At 41.7% G+C, this 20,298-nt stretch overlaps 4 protein-coding genes and 1 long non-coding RNA gene across 12 annotated transcripts in view; 3 read left to right on the forward strand and 2 right to left on the reverse strand.

Moving 5' to 3' along the window:
- The first annotated feature begins 3,748 nt into the window (after positions 1 to 3,748).
- Qua (villin like protein quail) lies at positions 3,749 to 10,171 on the forward strand. The gene is made up of 9 exons (XM_077418878.1): positions 3,749 to 4,203; positions 4,964 to 5,080; positions 5,432 to 5,772; positions 6,754 to 7,235; positions 7,611 to 7,894; positions 8,211 to 8,397; positions 8,811 to 9,059; positions 9,165 to 9,461; positions 9,729 to 10,171. The coding sequence occupies exons 1-9, from the start codon at positions 4,066 to 4,068 to the stop codon at positions 10,076 to 10,078; spliced, it is 2,445 nt and encodes an 814-aa protein (XP_077275004.1). The 5' UTR covers positions 3,749 to 4,065; the 3' UTR covers positions 10,079 to 10,171.
- Positions 10,156 to 12,146, reverse strand: Prosbeta2 (Proteasome beta2 subunit). Its single transcript, XM_077418879.1, has 4 exons — positions 11,978 to 12,146; positions 11,305 to 11,484; positions 10,908 to 11,223; positions 10,156 to 10,556 (listed from the first exon to the last, which is right to left on the reverse strand). Exons 1-4 carry the CDS (start codon positions 12,037 to 12,039, stop codon positions 10,287 to 10,289), a joined length of 828 nt encoding a protein of 275 aa, XP_077275005.1. The 5' UTR covers positions 12,040 to 12,146; the 3' UTR covers positions 10,156 to 10,286.
- A 993-nt stretch (positions 12,147 to 13,139) lies between these two features.
- LOC143904354 (replication factor C subunit 4) lies at positions 13,140 to 15,583 on the forward strand. The gene is made up of 6 exons (XM_077418974.1): positions 13,140 to 13,386; positions 13,545 to 13,820; positions 14,524 to 14,917; positions 14,999 to 15,112; positions 15,242 to 15,325; positions 15,397 to 15,583. The coding sequence occupies exons 1-6, from the start codon at positions 13,274 to 13,276 to the stop codon at positions 15,484 to 15,486; spliced, it is 1,071 nt and encodes a 356-aa protein (XP_077275100.1). The 5' UTR covers positions 13,140 to 13,273; the 3' UTR covers positions 15,487 to 15,583.
- Positions 15,584 to 16,209: 626 nt separating this feature from the next.
- P120ctn (adherens junction protein p120) overlaps positions 16,210 to 20,298 on the forward strand; it is a 51,216-nt gene continuing 47,127 nt past the window's right edge. For 4 of the 8 annotated variants that reach the window (XM_077418964.1, XM_077418965.1, XM_077418971.1 and 1 more), the window contains exon 1: positions 16,210 to 18,019. The gene's annotated coding sequence lies outside the window, so the exon portion shown is untranslated. The remainder of the gene's footprint in view (positions 18,020 to 20,298) is intronic. The other 4 variants (XM_077418966.1, XM_077418967.1, XM_077418968.1 and 1 more) reach the window with 1 other exon arrangement.
- LOC143904356 (uncharacterized) overlaps positions 17,214 to 20,298 on the reverse strand; it is a 57,178-nt gene continuing 54,093 nt past the window's right edge. The window contains exon 3 of the long non-coding RNA XR_013258895.1: positions 17,214 to 17,301. This is a non-coding gene — a long non-coding RNA (uncharacterized LOC143904356). The remainder of the gene's footprint in view (positions 17,302 to 20,298) is intronic.

Raw genomic sequence — 20,298 nt, forward strand, 5'->3', positions numbered from 1 at the left:
GCTTTAAACTTTTATAATTTCCGTTCTATGTACAATAAAAATTAATCATTAAAAAAAGTAAACGAAAGAATTTAATTTCTCAACACACCGTTATTATGTTTTTGCACTAACTACAATTCTGAATGCCTCTTCTTGCAAGACCTTTCATATCATTGCTGTGCATGTGTAGTGTCGATAAAGATCGTCAATCTTCTCGCAGAAAGTATTCATTATGTATACATATGGCTCTGTATTCCAATTCCACGTTTTTCAGACCGAATGGTGAGTTTCCTAAGGGATCTTTTTAATATCTCAACATTAATTGAACAAATTTACAGATATGGATCACGTGGTCTATGTTTCTGATACTTTGAATCGGTAAACTCACCATACGGTACGGAGAACGTGTAACTTAACTTCTGTAACTACCGCTGAAGATGCGCGGGGGACCCATTGCGTGTTCTAGGACGCCGCGTGTAATAGAGCGCCGTGCTCTATCTATCCGTGGCGAAGCAGTAACGTTGGGAAGGCAACGGACCTCGGAACAGGTGTGCGCGTGTGTGCGTTATTGTTGTGTGTTACTCGCAAGCGAGGATATCGCAACGGGCCCCTCGGGCCCCCCGGGCGCGCGCGCGCTCACGTATTCATGAGGCCGCACAGAGCTCGTCCCGGGCCGCCTGCCGTTGCCGTCGGTCACGGCTGGCCGGCCGGAGTTCCGGGGCCCACTTCCGGACACTCGCGCGCGGCACCGGTACGGTCTCGTTTTCAGCCGGGAATATCAGGCGTTATTCGCAGTGTACAGTTAGCCGCCGCGCATCATACGCGGACGCGGAGAGCTCGCGCGCGTCCTGCTCCTTCGCGCGTGTCCCTCCGCCGAGGTAAAGAGAGGCGGTTTAAATGGGCCCCGGCCTCTCCGTGCCGCGAGATACCGGAGAACAATGGACTTCCCCAGGCGGGTGAGTGAGATCCATTCCGACTTCGATGATCTCGCCGAAGGGCGAGAGACGCGGGGAACGATGTTTTTCAAGGAAGATCCTTGAACGGCGGAACCGGATGTCTTTCGATCCTTTGATTCAATTTCCGATAAATGGAGAGAAAGAGAGAGAGAGCCAAATGTGACGAATTTGGGAACAATTCTGAAGAATATACATATAATTAATGATGTGATAATTATGTTAATTGAGACACAGTCTTTTTCGTTCTTTGCGAGCAATGTTTATTTTTGAGAGATGTTTATTTTACTTCTAACTTTTTTTTTTACTTTTCTGTAAAAGTTTTAATTAACGGCTGAGTTTATTCTCAGCCTCGGGTTTCTAAAAGATTTCTGAAAGATGTCGAAAAGTTCTTTTTTAAGTTTTAATTAATAAGTTATTAAATTTTCTACTCCCGCTCTCATTTCTGCTCTGTTTAATGCTCTCATGTTTAAGTAAATAAAAAAATTCATGATTAAAAACTAAAATACACAGTTGCAAATAAGACACGGAATTGTTGAATATTAATTAAAAGAAAGAAGATTACTTCTCAGCGTTTTATTATAATCTTGATTACTTGAAGAAAGCATGATATAAATCAATTCATATAAAAAAGGACATTAAAAGTGCAAAAAAAAGTACACTGTTAAATTCGAAACGTCAAATTATAATCAATTTGAGTTTTAACCATTGTTGTAGGTCGCCACTTCTTAACAGTCGATAAGATACATCGACATTAATTTAACTAAATCAATGGAATTAAAATAATACTGTTTTGTATTAAATTAATGAACTTTGACACACATAGTGGTTAACAATAATAAATTATTTAACTTTAAGTATTGGTTCAAATTTTATCTTTTAATATTATTTGATAGCGTGTATTAGTTATTAAAAAAAAATTCAAACAAAAATGATATACACATATTTTAAAGAATAATACATTTTATATATATATATATATAATTATTGAAGAAGATTGCATAAATAAAGCACGATTTGTAGATTGTAGATTATAGATTGTAGATTGTAGATTTGTAGATTATTTGTAGACGATTAAAAAAGAGACTATAATACAGATAATTCTTTTTTTATTTTATATTTACTAATACTATTTTGTGTTAAAATAATAAATTTGGTAGTTAAAAATAATAAAATGTTATTTAACAAGATAGTGATTTAGTTTCATCTATAACAATGTATACTTTTTATTTTAATAATATTTCTGAAATATATATTAATAGATTTATGAAAAATCTATTTATATTTCTTGTCAAATTTTTCTGGAAGAAAAAATTAATTAACAAGAACGGTGTTTCCACATACGAAACATGTACATACAAAAAAATCGCTAGGGAGGAGACTAATTATAAATATAATTTTAACTGCTTGAAGAAATGATGATACATCAATTAACTTGTTTTTAAATCTTATATACATCGTGTATTCTACAATCAAATATTCCTTTAAAAAGAGAGATAAAAATCGATGCCATTCTATTTCGCGTTTCCGCTGCCTTCGCACCACCTGTTACACCACCGTCGTTGAATGAACGAGTCTTTCACTCTACGAGCGAGGGAACGTATATGCCATCCTCTCTTGCGAGGGAGACTCGCGGCCATTCGCGGTCGGGCGACCGGCGACCGCGAATTCTCACCTTTTGCCGCGATTCCCGCGGCAGAGAGATGTGGGCGACAGTTGCGACTTCCTGCCCTGTCCCGCGCGGCGAGCGGCGACGATGATCGTCGCGGATGATGGTCGGGCCGCGCGTGTGCGTGCGTGCGTGCGTGCGTACATGCGCGAAGCGAAAATGCGAGGGCCTCATGTATGAATGAATCGCGCGGTAGAAACACGCACACTCGCGCGCGCATTGCACGCACACACGCCGCTTCGAACGAAACCAGCACAATGCGACGGCGCGGCGTCGGCGCGGCATAATGGGCCCTCGTCTTCACCGGGATCCGATGTGGTTACAGGTCAATCAACTCGAGCCGAAAGCGAGCGGCACAAAGCCGCACATTTTCCTGACAGGAGAGAACAATGACAATTGCTAGTCGCGATGAGAGATTTAAAAAAATTTTTTATTTCCCTTGTAATTTGTCCGGAACGACCGCTCTGGCGAAGCAAACGTCTAACAGCGTCATAGAAATGTCCGGGAGAAACGTTCGATATCTCTTAGATATTATTCTTCTAACGTTTCTAGATAGTGATAACTTTTTAAAGCTTCTTTTTAAAATTTATAGCAATAAATGAGTAATTCGAGCCATTTAATATCTCAATCGTCAAATAATTAATTTGCTAATTAATTAAATAAAATAATTAACTGAATAAACTAAAATGATGAATTTATATGTGTAACTTAAAAAAAAAATTTTTTTTAATTACTCAGCAATTCACGCGGCATCAAGAAATGATTAATTCGAATCGTTTTACATTTTGATCGTCAAATAATTAATTTACTGATCTACTAAGTAAAATAATTATAAGTAAACCGATGATATATTTAGCTTCCAAATTAATTGATCGATACAAATTTAAATCGAACTACGCCATGTTGGAAGATCATATATGAGCTAAATTGATTCGAGGTAAACTTATTTAATGTGCTAAGCGCTCTTCCGGCAAAGGCCGCGTCGTGCGGTGCGTCGAGCACGCACTCGAGCGCACCTGCGAGGCGAAGATCCTCTCGCGAGCTCTTGTATCCCAGTTTTCAGTCCGCTCGCGAAGCGCGTCCGTTGCGAAACACCTCGGCTCGCGCCGCGCGCCTGCGAATGTAATCGCCGACAATGTTATTATCGCGCATGCCGGAATTAATTACCATTAATTGCTGCACGCGGACGTCCGTCCGTCGACCTTAGAATCCGTTTTCGAGTTTTCCGGCAATTTTTCGCGACGATTTCGAGAACTCGCTAGAGTGCTTATTCGACTCCTCATTCTTGACACGCGATCGCTGGATAAACTCTATGATCTTCAAGTCTCGTCTCGACTTGTTCGTCACTTTGCGCTGCGATATTAATTTTGAGAAATTAATAAAGTGCGAGAAAAGCTTCGAATCGTCGGGAGGAGAGGAATTTTCGAAGAGCCGGAGCTTGTTATTATTTATTCGTGGACGAACATGACGAGCGTGCTGTACCCTGAAATTATAAATACCGTCCCGCAGGACGATAGGAGCTGTCGCAGCGATGATTCCGGCGGCGAGGTCTTCAGAAACATCCCGAAGAACAGCAGCATCTTCCGAGTCTGGAAGATCGAGGTAGCTATATGTCGATAAAAATGATTGAATAACTGTAACACTGTGACATGGACATTTTCTTCAACGATAAAAAATAATACGCATTGCGATACAAAAAGAAGATCATAAAGACTATAATGTATAGTTGGAAGATTAATGTACAAAGTTAGAAATATATTGGTCATATAATAAATCGTTATGGATAAAAATGAGTTGTTTTATGTCGGCTGCAAAACAAGCGTCATCCTCTTTATAATAGTCAAATCAAATTCTATCCCTTTCTTAAATTTATACTCTAATTAATCTTGTATTTAATTTGATTTATATTTAATTTATTTAGTCTTTTATATATATATATATATATATATATATATATACATATATATATTTCATTATTTATTATTTCTACTAAGTATTTACAATTATTTATTAACTACACAGAAAAACAAGAAGTGTCAAATAAAAATGTATATACTATATAGTATACTTATGTACACAAGAATCTACAATCTTTTCATAAGAATTTAACTTTTTTTTCATGATTTGAACTATAATACAAAATGAATTTCATTCAATGCAAGTTTTCTTCGTTTGACGCAATATAATCTTGTTTCAAGATTTCCACGTTGAAACAAAAGATATATTTTCAAATCAAGAATATTTTTCTGTGTATTTTTAGCTATTATTTATAATTATTAATTTCCTCTAATTAGTCGTATATATAATTATTTATTTCACGCCTCGTTTACTCGGTGTTACGTAATTCGCTTTTGTCGGACAGGGTCTACGGGCGACGGTCGTAAGCAGCAGCAACATGGGCCTCTTCCTCTCCGAGTCGGCATACATCGTCTACGCCGTGTCCGCAAAGGACGGTGCACTTCCTTACCCGGGCATGCCGGTACTTTTACTTCCATTGTGTTAAGTCGTCGTGAGAGAAACCGCACGAAAGCGCAAGCACCGCCTCGCCTAACGAAATCCACGCCCTATTAGAACGTGATTTTTCTTCCACGGACTTTTGATTCTTCGAGTTTAGCGTCGAATCACTCCGCAAAGAAAATAAACTTCTCACGCGCGCGTAATTGTCTATATGCAAAAAAGACATTTACATCTATTAAAGATATAAGATGCGACGTTTAAAAAGCTTGACATTAAAAAAGATATATATTTGCCCTTCTTTTATTCTTTTTATTTTTATTCGCTTTATTATTTAGTTAATATATTCCTGGTGGTTTTTTCCTTTCTGATATAGATTAAGGATCTGAAGGACAGCTCGGTGGTGCGCGCCATCCACTTCTGGATCGGCGCCAACTGCGACTCGACGGCGTCCGGCGCCGCGGCGCTCCGCGCCGCCGAGCTCGACTCGCAGACGTCGGCGATGATCCTGACGCGCGAGGCACAGGGCCGTGAGAGCCCGCGGTTCCTCGCCTACTTCCGGCAGCGGCTGGTCGTGGAGAACCCGCACCACGAGCCGCCCGCCTGCGTCCTACATCGCGTCTCCGGCGTGGCCGTGCCGATCCTGACCGAGCTGGAGAGGGTCCACTGGGAGCGCTTCAGCTGCCGGGACGTCATCCTCATGGACGTCCGCGCGAAGTGCGTGACAGTTCAGGGCGATCGCGTATTACGCGACGCGAATCATTTTTACGTAACCGCCGGACGATGTCGAAATCCGCCGGTGAAAGTTTTTTGCGTGCAAAGAATGTATATATTATATACGCAAACCGAGGACCGAGTAATGATAAATCTGATCCCTTTAGCACCTAGAAATTTAACACGTCTAAGAAAGTTTAATAATTTCGTTGGAGTTGTTGAATATCCTAAAGGTCCTAGATAGAATTTCAATTTTCTAATATTTTGTCTTTTGAGAACTGAAAAAAATTGTGTAATTATTTCTTCTTTATTTATAGTTTTTTTTACATTTTTAATTTTAAAATGCAATAAATATTTTTAAATTCTTGAGTATATAATATCTCCTTTTTCATTAGACTTTTATAAATTCTTTTTATTAATTTTACAAAGAAAAGCGTGTTTTAATTCGCAAATAATACAACAGCAAAAGTTGCAATCAATAATAACACTTCAATTTGCCGAAATTAATTTTCACCGTTGTTCGTCCAATTTTACAAAACAAATTCTTGTTATTAGTTCCCGATAGAACTGTATGTAAAATCTATATTCCATTTTCCGCTATTAATTTAGCAATTACCGTAATATAATTTTTTCTCTATTAATTTCGCAAATAAAGTAATAAAAATCCTATAACAATTTCTTCTATATATTATAACCACGAGTTTTACAAAAGTAGTTAAAAATTACAATCACTAATAACACTTCAATTTGCAAAATTTATTTTTATCACCGGTTTTCCAATTTCACAAAATAAATTCTTGTTATTAGTTCCCAATAACTCTATAACTTCTAAATTCTATTTTTCTTTATTAATTTAGCAATTTATATAATTTTTTCTCTACTAATTTTGAAAATAAAATAATAAAAATCTTAGGATTTTAATTTCTTTTATATAACCATGAGTTTTATAAGAGTAGTTAAAAGATATTTCTTTTTTATTCTTAGGGGTGTCGTCTTCCTGTGGCTGGGGTCCCTGTCAGATCCCCTGCACAAACGTCACGCCGCCAGTCTCCTGGAGTCCCGGAAAGAGAACAACAACGGCCGTGTGGTGGTGGTCGAGGACGGCTACGAGCAGACCCTGCCCGCGGACGACCGGGAGCTCTTCAGCAGCGTGCTCGATCCCTCGGCGAGGGTGGTGGCGCCCGATCGTCAGCACCGTGTCAATCCCCCCAGCCCCATCAAGCTGTACAAGTGCAGCGAGCAGTCGGGCAAGTACAAGGTCGCCGAGCTCAAGTCCGGCCCGATTCTGCGCGGCGACCTGACTTCCGATGCCGTGTACCTGGTGGACCGGGGCGAGGCCGGCGTCTGGGCCTGGGTGGGCCGCGACGTCAATGCGCGGGAGAGATTGGAGGCCGTGAGAAACGCGCGGGGCTTCGTCAAGAAGAAGGACTACAGCGACGGCGTGCCGGTGGCCAGGACGACGGAAGGTAGAGAAGAGCGGGATTTGTTTTATCGCGCGATAAAATTGTCTCACTCGGGGAGGCACAGTATTATTTGGAAAATCTCTTAAGAATACATGCAGATAAATGCAAAAGGACCAGCAAGCGTCTTAATTGTAACGAAAGAAAGAAGTTAACAATCGACACTATATATATACATATATATATATATAGAAATTGAAATTAAGTCAGTGATTATATAAAATAAAATTAAATAAAATGAAATAAACTAACAAAATTTGTGCTAGTAAGTCGGAAGAATTTTTAGAATTTTGAGTAATAGTATAAATAACGCGCGCCGTGCGTGTGTAATAGTCTCTCTCTCAAAGTCAAATGAGATTAAATGAATGAAATGAAACGAAGGTCACGAGCCGACGGAAATGAAGGCGCTGTTGAGGGGCTGGGAGCCCTCCAAGACGAGGCCGTTGACCTTGCCGACGAGCTTCGAGCCCGATTACATGAACGAGAGGCCCAGGATGGCGGCCGAGTGCCAGCTGGTGGACGATGGGTCCGGCAAGCGGACCTTGTGGAGGATCGAACTGAAGGAGGGCATGGTCCAGGTGGAGGACGACAGGGGAATCTATTACGCGGAAGCCTGCTACGTGATGCTGTACAAGTACGGGCAGGGGCGAAGGTGTCGAAGTATTGTACGTGGAACTCTTTGAATTTACTATAATCTTTTTTTTTTCGAGGGAGTCTGTTAAACGTAATGTTTCGTTTTGTATCGTTAAATTATTACTATAATTATTTAATTTGTCAATAAAGCTTATTAAATGTTTTTCAATCGTGTCCATAACTATTAAAGAAATTTAATATCATTCGCAACTTTCTGAACACCACACAAGAACTGGGAAATGGGGGATGAGGACTTTAATTTCTTTTAACGTACACGAAGGTAGCATTCATCTTTGTGGTTGTAATTATTGTGAAAGATTCGAACAGAAACGACTATATTTTCATCAGGTTTATTGCTGGGAAGGTGTTCACTCTGTCAAAGTGGATCGAGATGCAGCTTTGACAGTGGCTTGTCGTCTGTCTGAAGAGACGAACGCGCAGTTGGTGAAGGCGTCCCAAGGGAGAGAACCGCCTCATCTATTGCAGATCTACGACGGGAAGCTCAAGATACTCGCCGGACGCCACCGTGACTCGCGTAAAGTATCTCTCTGCTGTTATTCGGTTAAATAAAAGTGTAAAGAAATAACGATAAAAAAGAAATATATAGATATACATATAATAACGATAAATGAAAAATAACAAGGTATTGATCGTTAAAATATTTTAGGCAACAAAAATTTTTGACCTTTATGAATCTTGAAACTTTCTGCTTGGTATTGAAGCTGATCAATTTGGATCAAAATGTATATTAAGAAAGTTGTTCGACTGATTCTAGGTTTAAATAGTTTTGTTTACGCTCGTCTACTCCCAACTCACTAAGATAAAGCATCAACAGAAGTTTCACTGTTATAGTGCGCGAAGAGAAAATAGAATACTTAAATTTATATGTGAATAAAATTCGAAGGGTGCATCATACTATCTTTTACAATAAAGATTCTCGATTTGCAGCGCCAAAAAAATATCTGGTCAGAGTGTTCGGCTCGACGCCGTACACGTCGAAAGCCGTGGAACGTCCGTTACGGGCGAGCAGCCTGGACTCCAGCGCGGTGTTCATTCTCTTCTCCAGCGCGCCGATCGTCTGGTGCGGCGGCAAGAGCACCGGCGACGCTAGACAGACGTCGCGACGCCTCGCGCCCAGAAACGCGCCCCTCGTTGCCGAGGGTAAGGAGAGCAACGACTTCTGGACCGAACTCGGAGGTATAATTAAAAAAACCATATGAGTATATGGCGCGGCTCAAACTTTTCTAAGATCACATCCGACGTTATAATCATCGTTGCTTCGCGTAAATTTGTCCCGCTCAGGAAGAGGCGCCTACAGCACGGAGACCGAAGAGATAGGCGAGGAGCTGGACAAGCACCTGTTTCAATGCCGCACCGAGAACGGCCTCTTCGTGGGCGAACAGATCCTCGGATTCCGACAGAATTCTCTGATACCGGAGGCTGCTTGGCTGCTAGACGCCGGCAGCGTGATCTGGATATGGATAGGCAAGTTCTCCAGCCCGAGGACGCTGCAAGAGTGCGTCGAAGATGCCACTATATACCTTTACACTCATCCCGCTGGTCGAAATCGCAACACGACCATTTCTGTGATCAAACAAGGTGAGTTCCAGGCAATACAAAGTCGAAAAAAATTCCTAAAGCTGAATATCTTTCCCGGACTGGCAAGTTTTAAGTAAAAATCTAAGACGTAGTAGTCTTACTTTAAAAAATAGGTCGGACAAACCTATAAAAGATATCTTAACTCAGATATCTTTTATAGGTTTGTCCGACCTATTTTTTAAAGTCAGCTCAAACTCCTCCGCAAAAAAACTTTAGATCTATATATCTTATACTTTTTGTTGTCTACGATTTTTTGTCGCTTCTCAGGTTTGGAGCCAGCCACTTTTATCGGGTTGTTCGACAATTGGAATCATAATCTGCTGAGGGATTACAAACCGTTCGACACCTTCTGCGCCCTGCTGGAGGATAGAGATCAATCGACAAGGACGCAGACGACCTCGAAGGCCACCACAGACTTCGATAATTACATCAAGTACCCGCCGGTGGTGCTGAAAAGCGAGCCGGAGAACCTGCCGGCCGGCGTGGACGTTAGACGCAAAGAGATGCATCTGACTTACGACAATTTCATCGCGATCTTCAAAATGGAACCCGCGGAATTCGAGAAATTACCGGCCTGGAAGAGACAGCGTCTCAAGCAGGCCGCTGGACTCTTCTAATGTTTTCTTGTTTACTTTGATTCTAATTTAAATATTATTCCTTCCCCTTCCAGAACCAGAATTTAGAAATTATACAGTTATTCCTGCGCAATCCCGGTAATATCTTTATTACAAACATCGAATTGATCTATGATCGACAAGTCTCATTGCTTGAAAAAAAAATTATTATTTGAAGCTTATATAGAACGCTAGATTAATTAACGGAGTTTCATGCGGACGTGTCCATCAGTTCGATCGTGCGCACCGTCTCTTCCTCCACGACGATCGGTTGTATTGTTTTCGTGAGCACCGATGTGGTGCCGGGCTTGTAACGATAGCTGATCTGCCGCTCGCCCTTCACACTGGCGGTGTCATACGGTCGCAAGTACTCGACGCTGTTCTTGCGAATGATGCAGAGATCCACGTTGGATCCCGACGCAAGATCGTTGAACACGCCCGCGCGAATGCCGTCCGCCACCAACTGCTTCGCATCCTCTTCCTAAAAACCGTCAATTTTTTATTTGAGAGCATGGAGTTTTTAATATAAGAAATCGTTTTAGTATACATTACTTAATATAAAAAGATATATATATAAATCGAAATTAATTAAAAAATACACATATAAATATAAATATATTAACATTAATGTACGAAATGATAGATTTTACAATAAATAATTATGCGATAAATTTGTCACTGTTTACACAGTTATATCTAAAATAAACATTATTTTAGACTGTAGATTTATCAAATTTTTATTTGAACATTCAGCTTTCTCTGAATTCAAAATCTTGAAATAGCGATATTACTGTAGATCCAGAATACTCGACTGATTAAAAACACTCTTTACCAGCATGTCAGGCTTCCATCTGCTTTCGAAGACCGCCATAGCAGCCAGTGAGCCAGATCCCATGGTGGTGTATTTCAACTTCTCGGTTGAACCGTGCGGATAAATGCAGTACAACTGGGGTCCGTCAATATCAAAACCGCCCAGGATGAGCGCAGCACCGATATGACCCTGATAACGGAATAGCATTTGTTTTATCAAAGTATTGGCGGTGCATACGGGCACGACGCGGCCAGTATTCAAACGATGCAGCTCCAATTGGCTAGCTATCATCTCGGTGGTCATTTCAGTGTCGGCCGCTGTACCGGCTCCGCAACAGCTAAAAATAATTTACATTTCTCTTAATATGTTGCTCGTGAAATTGATTTGTTGTAAAGATAGAGGATGCTACGATACTTACTACATATTGGGAGCGAGATAATGGATCTTCAAGCTGTACTTGTCGGCCACAATAGTGTCCTCGGTGGCTCGCGTATCACCGCCGAGAATAACGCCATCCTTGTATACTACTCCAGCAATGGTGGTACCTGTCTTGACTACTTTTGGAGCGGCAAAGCCTTTTTTGATCAAAGCATTGTTTCTGCGCAAGATAAATAAAAATTAGAAAACTCGATATATATATAAACCCCAAATTGAATTTAAAAATGTATAAATCTCAAATATATGATAATTAATTCAATAGAAATAAATCTTGATTTGCAGAATCTTTTTAAACAATAGAAATTGTCAAATAATTTGATACTTATTATATTAATTAGGAATTACAGTAATTAGCATTACAGAAGACAGCAACTCGATCATATACTTAGGCTACGGTCAACGTGACGCTACAAATGCTTCGAAGCATTCCTCTTCTCTTTTCTTTCAATGATTCACATTAAAACTCTTGGATATTTTCTTTCACAAAAATAAGAGATTGAAAATACATAATATTACAATATACATATGACAGTTACATCGCAAGAGTTTCTTTTTGTAAAACTGATGTATGACACAGCAGTATGCAGGTTAGTTAGAAGAACTCCGGATTACTTCCAGAATTATGAATTTTCGAAACAAGACAAAACTCTCACCTTTGGCAGAGATCGAAGGAAAAACCTGACGGCGGGATTTCCGGCGCGAGAAGTGAAGTCATGATTTAAGTATCTCGTGTGTCAAATATCGGCGATCAAAAAAGTGACACAACTACAACACCGTCCACTAACCTAGCAGTCAACTCAACTTTGGGTTGGGTTATCAACTGGTTGATCATTCGTACGTGTCATGCTCGAAAAAGCCCATGGCTGCATTCTTTAATATGATTGGTTCTTGCCATTAGTTTCTAATTGGATCTAAGTGTATAAACCAATCGTATTAAAGAATCGCTAAGCTGTTTTTTTTTTACTAAACGCAGCCATTGGCTGTCATATGGACTTCGGTCACAGAAGATAGCCAATGGCCCCTCAAAAGTCGAGACCAGCATTTCCGTGCTATTACCGACAATACCGACACACTTTGCCCCTTACCGACTCACTCATGTCTCTTTCTAGAGGGATAGTTAGAAACTGAACACCGCCCTTGTCAGTATGTTACCACGAAAATTCCCCATGAGCTGCTCTTAGTGAGAATCACTTTTCCCAAAGTTTAGCCTAATTAATTAATGAATCTCATTAAAATTAGGCTCATTTTAATCAGTAAGATCAGCCGCAAGCTGGTACATAGCCGGATTTTGCATTTTGGCTCACCCAACCTGACCCCCGTGTCTATATAGCTGCGCGTTTCCCCACATTTATTATAAATTTTATTTCGATCCTTTTTCCAAAATTCGGCTATGTACCAGCTTGCGGCTGATCTTACTGATTAAAACGAGCATAAGTGAAATGAGATTCGTTAATTAATTAGGCTAAACTTTGGGAAAAACGAATCCGTAATTCCCGACCGGCCGACAGAGGTCTCCACTCTTACTTATTTTGTCGTCAACTCCAACGACAAATATGCTCAATTTATATGTTATAAATATAAACGCACAAATTATATTCGTATATACAATACTTGTTTTTGTATCAACAATTGTTAAGTCATGTTAAGTCTCCAAGCTGACTTTGTATAAATCCGGCAAGAAAGCATAAGGGTGCCTCCCCATGCAAGACGGAATCTCGGAATAATTCTGATTGGTTAGTCCCATGAGGCTAACCAATAGCCTCATGGGACTAACCAATCAGAATGATTCCGAGATTCCGTTTTCCGAGATTCCGTCCTGCATGGGGAGGCACCCTAAGAAAGATGGCGACGAGTAGGCGGGATTGCGGGAAAGCTTGTGCGAACAGTGCGAACACTGCGAACTGTACGAAGCCGGAGTTGGCCGGAGTGCAGCTGGATCGATTGGAAGGATGCACGCTTTCTTGAAGACCGGGAAGTTGGGCGCTCCGGCGGACGTCAGGAAACCTTCAACCTCTCGGGCCAAGGACGATAAGAAGGATCTGACGCCATGGGTGGAAAAATAGTGAGTTTACACCAAAACCGGCAAGATCAACCTCTTGACCATCACACGCAAGAAGGCAATCTTTTCTAGCCAGAAATTATGATCATTTTCTTTTCAGTGCAAAAAAGAATTAAGATCGAAGATGAATATTTTTATTTCCATCTTTTCTTCGTTTACAGCCGGCCGAAAAATGTCGACGACATTGTGGAGCAAACGGACGTGGTGAACGTGATACGGCAGGCCATGGAACACGGAGATTTTCCCAACATGTTGTTTTACGGGCCACCGGGTACCGGCAAGACCAGCATCATCCACGCAGCCGCGAGACAGATGTTTGGTAGCATGTATAAGGACAGAATATTAGAACTGAATGCCTCCGACGACAGGGGCATTCAGGTTGTGAGAGAGAAGATCAAATCTTTTGCGTTGCGCAGGGCTAATTCTAACGGACCAGAGTGAGTTTAGGCAGACTTTTCTTAACCCTTTCGCTATGAAAAGCCATTATTTCTAATTTATTTTATTGAGTCGTAAATGTCATTTATTTGTATCGAGATATTAACAATGATCCAGTGATCAATGCCAGTGATGAACCAGTAAAAGGTCTGACGGCTGCAGAATTTTTGGTGCGAAAGATTGTTCAGAGAAAGGCACATTTTGTTGTTTATCAAGGAGTTTAATAAAGCGTTTTAGTACTCTTTATTGGCAACAGAACAGAAAAAATGTTCACACACAACGGCAGAAGGAACTGCAAGATTAGTGACCTTCTGAGAAGCGTGTGAGCAAACATTTTCAATTTTCAAATATTTGCGTGAGTCGCGTCAATGTTATATCGAGATTGGTTATATTTTTCTTAAAGGAATTAAGGCCGAGATAATTAAATATTACAACTAAATTTTGAATGTCTTTTACAAACGATTTTAATTTATAAACGTAAGAGAAAAGAAATTGTACAAGTCGAATTGATCTGACGCAAATACTTGAAAGTTGATCATCTCTTTTGAACGTCTTGCGCGCCGTACTGCAGTTTATGATCAAAACGGCACAATCTGAGGCATCATGTATATATATAATTCTTACTTAATATTAATTAATGAAAATAGATTAATGAAATATACAATGCACAATGGATTAATGAAATTAATTTTTTATATTTTACAGCGGGAGAAAATGTCCGCCATTTAAGATCATCATATTGGACGAGGCAGACAGTATGACCGGCGCCGCGCAAACGGCGCTTCGTCGGATTATGGAAAAAGAGTCGCACAGCACGCGTTTTTGTCTGGTGTGCAATTATCTGTCGCGAATCATCAAGCCGATAGCGTCGCGCTGTACCAAATTCCGGTTCAAGCCATTGACCGATGACAAGAGTATTGCCAGGCTCGCGTACATATGCAACGAGGAAAGTCTGAAGGCTGATAGAAAAGTCTTGGAGAAAATCGTTGAAGCATCGGGTGGCGATTTGAGACAGGCTGTCATGTGCTTGCAGTCGATCACGCGATTGAAGGGAAAAGACTACGAGATTACCGTAGACGATGCACTCGACGTTATCGGGGTAAATATAGGTTCCTGTGAATTTTTTTTTGTATGACGAGATTGAATAATTTTGAATTGTGGTGTGCATTTATCATTTTAGCTGGTTCCCGATGATCAAATTAATACACTGTGGGAGGCTTGTAAAAAGGGGAGTTACAATAATGTCCAGAAATTGCTCGAAGATTTGCTGCTGGAAGGATATCCGGGATCACAAGTATTGTCTTAATTATTTCCATGATCTGTTAAATTAAAAATGTTTTAAATAACGATAGTAAAAAAATAATACTGATTAGATCAATTGATCAGATCAATTTTGTTTGATTTTGATTATGTTAAATTTCAGGTAATTGAACAATTGAACGAGAAAATTGTTTTCTCCGTTGAACTTACTGACAAACAAAAAGCGACGATTGGTGATGTGCTTGGTGTAAGTAACTTCTTATATATAAACAAAAAGAATAATAATCTGAATGTAAATGAGAAAATTTTGTTTTTTAGGAATGTGATTACAGATTAACAGAAGGGAGCGATGAATATCTGCAACTTTTAAATGTGTTTTCTACTATCTTGATGGCATGCAAGTTGTAAAAAAATTAATTTGCCTTTGTACGTTATGTATTTATATTTGTAGGTTTACATTATGTATAATATAATAGTATAAAGATTTTATATTTTAATAGAATTATTCACGGTATTATATGATTTTTACTTACCTTTTATAGTTTTTTTTATTAATGTAAAGAAAAGTTTGAGATTATTAAAATGCACAAACAAAATTTTTAAAAATATTTTTAAACTGGCTCTAAGCAAAATACAATAATTATAACATTTTGTCATGCTTTATATATTATTCTTATAATTATTATAAATATTGAGATATATAATTAGCTAGGGAATAAAAATTAGCTGAATAACTAGCATATCTAGTGTATTCTATATCTAGGGAATATATGTTTCTAAATAAACTATCTACACACATTAGCGCCAAAGTTACTAGAAAATCTAAGAATTTCACTATAACCAACGTCACAAACGTGCAACTAAAACATCCCTATATTTCTTTGAGCATTTAATTTTCTCTCCAACTTGAGAAAAAGTGTTATCACGAACAATCGAAGCGTTAAATACAATGCACGATAAATTTCATAAAAATTGTCGACCTAATACAAAAGGAAATACCCTCGATTTGCATTTGATAAAAATCATTCCGGCATATCGTTGGAAACGGGGGCTCTCAGTATCCCGGCGCGGTCGCCGACGGACGCCGTTCGCTGAGCACCACTGACGCTCGGCGCGTATAGGGGCGTCGTTGCTACTGCGTGCAATGTGTATCGCGTAGGCGTTGGCGAGGAAGGAGGCGAGAGCCGCGAGACCGCTGTCGCCGCCGCCGCCACTCGCTTCTCGGGCGACGTGTGTCATCCGTGAGGGGGAGAAGAAAAAAAAAAGGACAATAACGTGTGCCCGCGTTCGCGGCAGCCCGCGGTGCTCGCGCGTTTTGCCGCACGTGCGTCGCGTTCCTCGAGGAATCCTTCGTCGCTCGAGCGCTCGGTTTCCTTCGCTCCCGAAAGAAACGGCTCTAACGCGCTCTCTCTCACGCACGCACACTCTTGCTCTCCACCCTCTTTCCCCCCTCCCTCTCCCACCTCTTCGTACTCGGTGCCTCTAGAGCCTTGTCTCTCTATAGCCTCGTTCCTCGGGCCACGACGGAGGAGAGCCACGTCTCCATTCGTCTCTCCGATAACGCGGCGGGTGCCTCGCTCGGCGATTATTGTTTATTCCGCGAGTGGTGGTCGGGGAAGGTCGCCGCCAACGCCTCCCTCTCCCCCCCCCCCTCCGTGCGAGCGCGCCGCGTCCCCGTGGTCGTGTCGCGTTCGTCGAAAGAAAGGGGGAACGGAGTACGGACGGGGGCGTGAACGAGACGGGACGTCTGTCCTCGCTCCTCGCCGTCGCCAGCATCGTCCTTCGGCATCGCTACGTCGTTTCGGAGCAACAACGTTTTTCGGAGCGGACTGCACGTCGTTCGCTGGCTCGCGATTATCTCCCCTCTCTTTCTCTCGCTCGCTGGCGTAGAGGTCGTGACTTCCGGAGAGAAAGGAGAGAGAGAGAGAGAGAGAGAGAGAGAGAGCGAGAGGACCGCTCCGCGAGGAACGGAGCACCGAGCGAGAAAGGCGCGCTGACCGCGTTCCTCGCCGCGGTCGAACCAGGACCAAGGCAGCAGCGGGAGACGGATTTTCTGGCGATCCTCCCGACGCTCGCCCGCGTCGCGACGTGACGTTCCCCGAGTGATGACTCGCCTCAAAGCAGATCCATTATAGCCGCAACAACGGTGCGCCCGCCGCACCGCTCTCCGTCTCGAGGTCTATTACCCGTCCCTTCTCAGGTCCCATTTTACTATCCGGAATCCTGCGGAGAATAAGAGAGACGTTTAAGCGCGCGAGTATAATCGAAGGACGGATTTTTGGGATCGGCGTGAGAAGGAGACGCTGAGTGAGGAAGAGCTGCGAAAAGGTCGTTTATATATAAGAGAAGAAGATAATTCTGCGAGCCGCGGCTTCCCGCGAGAGATGTCCGGCGCCCTGAAGGGAGGATCCGACCGGCGAAGCGGGCGGCTAGTTGCGGTGCGTGCGCCTCGGCGCGGCGGTGTGCATCCTGCCGCATCCTGCGCTTCTCCCGAAGGCCGAAAGGACGGTCCCGAAGGAAAGACGAAACGTTAATTTCGACGGGACATCGAAGTTTATTGTTCGGAGGATCTTTTATTGCTGAGGAAACTCGAAACGAGAGAGAGAGAGAGAGACGGCACAACCGGTGCCCCCCCCACGTGCGCACCGCCGAGGTGCCTGAGGAAGCGCGTGGCTTGACACGCCGGTTGGCCTTATTGAATCAAGGAAGCGGAGATTTTCTCGAGAAGAGTTGGAAAATTTCGCGCGCGACGCGCGTCTCGGCCGGACTGAGGCCGTGGATGATACCGGCGGGTTCGCGGGAGACCACTCGACAACGACGACGACGACGACGACGGCAGTCACGAGGCGGATCGTGTTTCCTGCGGCGGTAACGGGTGTCGCGGCTGATACGTGGAATGTGACGGGAGACGTCGCGCGTGGAGTAGCGAGTCGTAGAAAAGGTAAGCCGGGGGGGAGAAGAGCGGAGAGTTAACGCGCAATAAGATGCACGCGCCGGGGGAGTATAGTGCCACCGTAGAAGTTAGCTGGAGTAGCTGGAGATTCCGAGCCGAGGAGCTGCTCGATCGGGGCCGAGGCCGTGCATATGCGTTTCGAGTTTCCAGAATCCCTCGAGACTCGCGGATGGATATACATATACCGAGTGTCCCTCTGTTCGCGTATTCCCTTTGAGTCCCGCGCGATCGTCGCGCGCGGAGGCTCTTAACCGGCCGGCCGGTTTCTCCTCGAGATCGAGCAAAAGCAACGCGGAAGCTGCACTTTTTCCGTTTAACGATGAAAGAGCGCACCCTCAAAGATCAAAACTTCGAGAATGCGAATGGAACTTTTTTTATCCGTCCTTCAACTTTGCGTTGGATCTTTAGCGTTGATGGAATTTTAACGCATTTTCGAAGGGACTTTGGTTCTAACGAGGAAAATAATATAATGTCGATATATCGTGCCGTGTTTGAGATGTGTGGAACTTTATGTTCCGATATACCTCCGGATTACTCAAATTTTAATATTCGCTGAATATTAATTAAAATTTTAAGATCGATTGTGAAAGAAGAAATGTGAAAATCTCTTCTCCGTAAAAATTATGATTAAAATTATATTAGACTTCGGTCCCCTCGCATTCTTGCACATTTAAAAACCTTCAATCCTCTTTTTTTTTATCTTCGGTTCCACGGATACGTTCCGATTCCCTCGCACTTCGGCCTTTGAACCCTCCTAAATTAAATAAGGATCCATCGCGCGCGACGCTAAATCCGGAGTTCATAGCTCAGTTTTGCGCGCGGCGACCCATATATGCGTTCTCATCTTCCTCGCCGCAGCGTTTTGCTCGCGATCGGTCGCCCCGAATCTCTTTTTTTCAAGCCATCAAAACTAGAACGTTTACGAGAGCGTTTCGAAAATAGTCGTATACTCGTCGATCGATTATTCACGTGTGGATTATACGCGGTCGCGCCACCCCGGCGCACGCCGCGTGTTACTCCATGAATGATTGTAATTATCGGCGCGAGAGAGATTCGGCGTTATTTGCATTTATCCGTTTGTATCCGCGGGCGGACCGACCAATCGCGGTGGGCAATCCGATTGATTATGTTATACCGATGAAGCTATTCGGCTATTCGGGGTTATTCGACTTGCAAGGCGAGGAAGTATATAGGTCTTTGAACTGCGTTATCATTCTCGAATTAGATCTACGCCCGCGGCGTTAATATATGCGCCAGACGAATAATCGAGTGTCGCTCTGTCCATTCTGAGGGCGGACGGGTTAGATTTTGACTAAAAATAAAATTTATACGTTTGTATTATTTAACATCGCCTCCCGGCGTTTATTCTGCGCGAGAAAAACACTCGTGCGTCACCAGAGTTATCAATAGAATTAACAGCTAATAAATACAACAAAAATGAAAAGGCCGCTAAATATAGATTTATTTATCTTTTTATCCAAGATTTAAAAGGATATAAAAGATAAAATAATGAAGAAAGCATAAAATCTACATTTCAGTCGGATATTTTGAAATAAATTACGTTACGATGTTTTCAAGATCGTAATAAAAAGACTTTAAAAAGCTTATTTATTTGCGCTCTTTTTACCGTTAACAGGAAATTATAAAATAAAAAATAACTACGAGCAGATTAAAACGAATTGTATATGAAATAGGGGTAGAATTTTCCGGGGAGTACTATAGAGTGTATAGTTTTTTGTTACCGATTTTCTGGATACCGTTTTTTTTATTTTTCTAATTCTTGAGTAAAAAAATTAAAAAAATTGGTTTCCAAAAAATAGATAACAAAAAACTATACACTCTATAGTATTCCCCGGAAAATTCTACCCCTATTTCATATACAATTCGTTAAAGATTTGGTTAATTAGTTCTGGAGTTATAGAAATTTCGGTAAATTTGGCACATACATACACACATACACACATACATACACACATACCGACATTTTTTTAAAATAGCGATTTTTCGACGTTTTAGAACATTCTGAACACATTGGCAAAAGCAAATAAAAAAAATTTTTTTTACGAAAACAAAGCTTCCTCTATGAGGAAGCAAAAAAAGATAAATTCATCGGAATATTTCGCGCTCATCGGAAGTTATCGTACAATACAGAACAATTTCTGATTTCCGAACGATGAATTCGTTCGGTATAATTTCTAAAATAATGCAATGCCGAAGTATCCCGATGCTTTATATAATCGATTTTAATCGCGGTCAGTTTAATCAAA

The sequence above is a fragment of the Temnothorax americanus genome, unplaced genomic scaffold (assembly GCF_048541705.1).
Source record: "Temnothorax americanus isolate GAGA-0224 unplaced genomic scaffold, ASM4854170v1 Scaffold50, whole genome shotgun sequence".
In the NCBI taxonomy this organism is placed as follows: Eukaryota; Metazoa; Arthropoda; class Insecta; order Hymenoptera; family Formicidae; genus Temnothorax; species Temnothorax americanus.

What these genes read in the sequence shown, in the direction of transcription:
- Qua (XM_077418878.1), top strand. Translation starts at nt 4,066, where the DNA reads ATGACGAGCGTGCTGTACCCTGAAATTATAAATACCGTCCCGCAGGAC. An exon ending in GGTGGCCAGGACGACGGAAG is followed by an intron (nt 7,236 to 7,610) that starts GTAGAGAAGAGC and finishes AATGAAACGAAG; the next exon opens with GTCACGAGCCGACGGAAATG. An exon ending in CGGACGCCACCGTGACTCGC is followed by an intron (nt 8,398 to 8,810) that starts GTAAAGTATCTC and finishes CTCGATTTGCAG; the next exon opens with CGCCAAAAAAATATCTGGTC.
- Prosbeta2 (XM_077418879.1), bottom strand. Translation starts at nt 12,039, where the DNA reads ATGACTTCACTTCTCGCGCCGGAAATCCCGCCGTCAGGTTTTTCCTTC. An exon ending in TCCTTCGATCTCTGCCAAAG is followed by an intron (nt 11,485 to 11,977) that starts GTGAGAGTTTTG and finishes TATCTTGCGCAG; the next exon opens with AAACAATGCTTTGATCAAAA. An exon ending in TATCTCGCTCCCAATATGTA is followed by an intron (nt 11,224 to 11,304) that starts GTAAGTATCGTA and finishes AATTATTTTTAG; the next exon opens with CTGTTGCGGAGCCGGTACAG.
- LOC143904354 (XM_077418974.1), top strand. Translation starts at nt 13,274, where the DNA reads ATGCACGCTTTCTTGAAGACCGGGAAGTTGGGCGCTCCGGCGGACGTC. An exon ending in GCTAATTCTAACGGACCAGA is followed by an intron (nt 13,821 to 14,523) that starts GTGAGTTTAGGC and finishes TATATTTTACAG; the next exon opens with CGGGAGAAAATGTCCGCCAT. An exon ending in AAGGATATCCGGGATCACAA is followed by an intron (nt 15,113 to 15,241) that starts GTATTGTCTTAA and finishes GTTAAATTTCAG; the next exon opens with GTAATTGAACAATTGAACGA.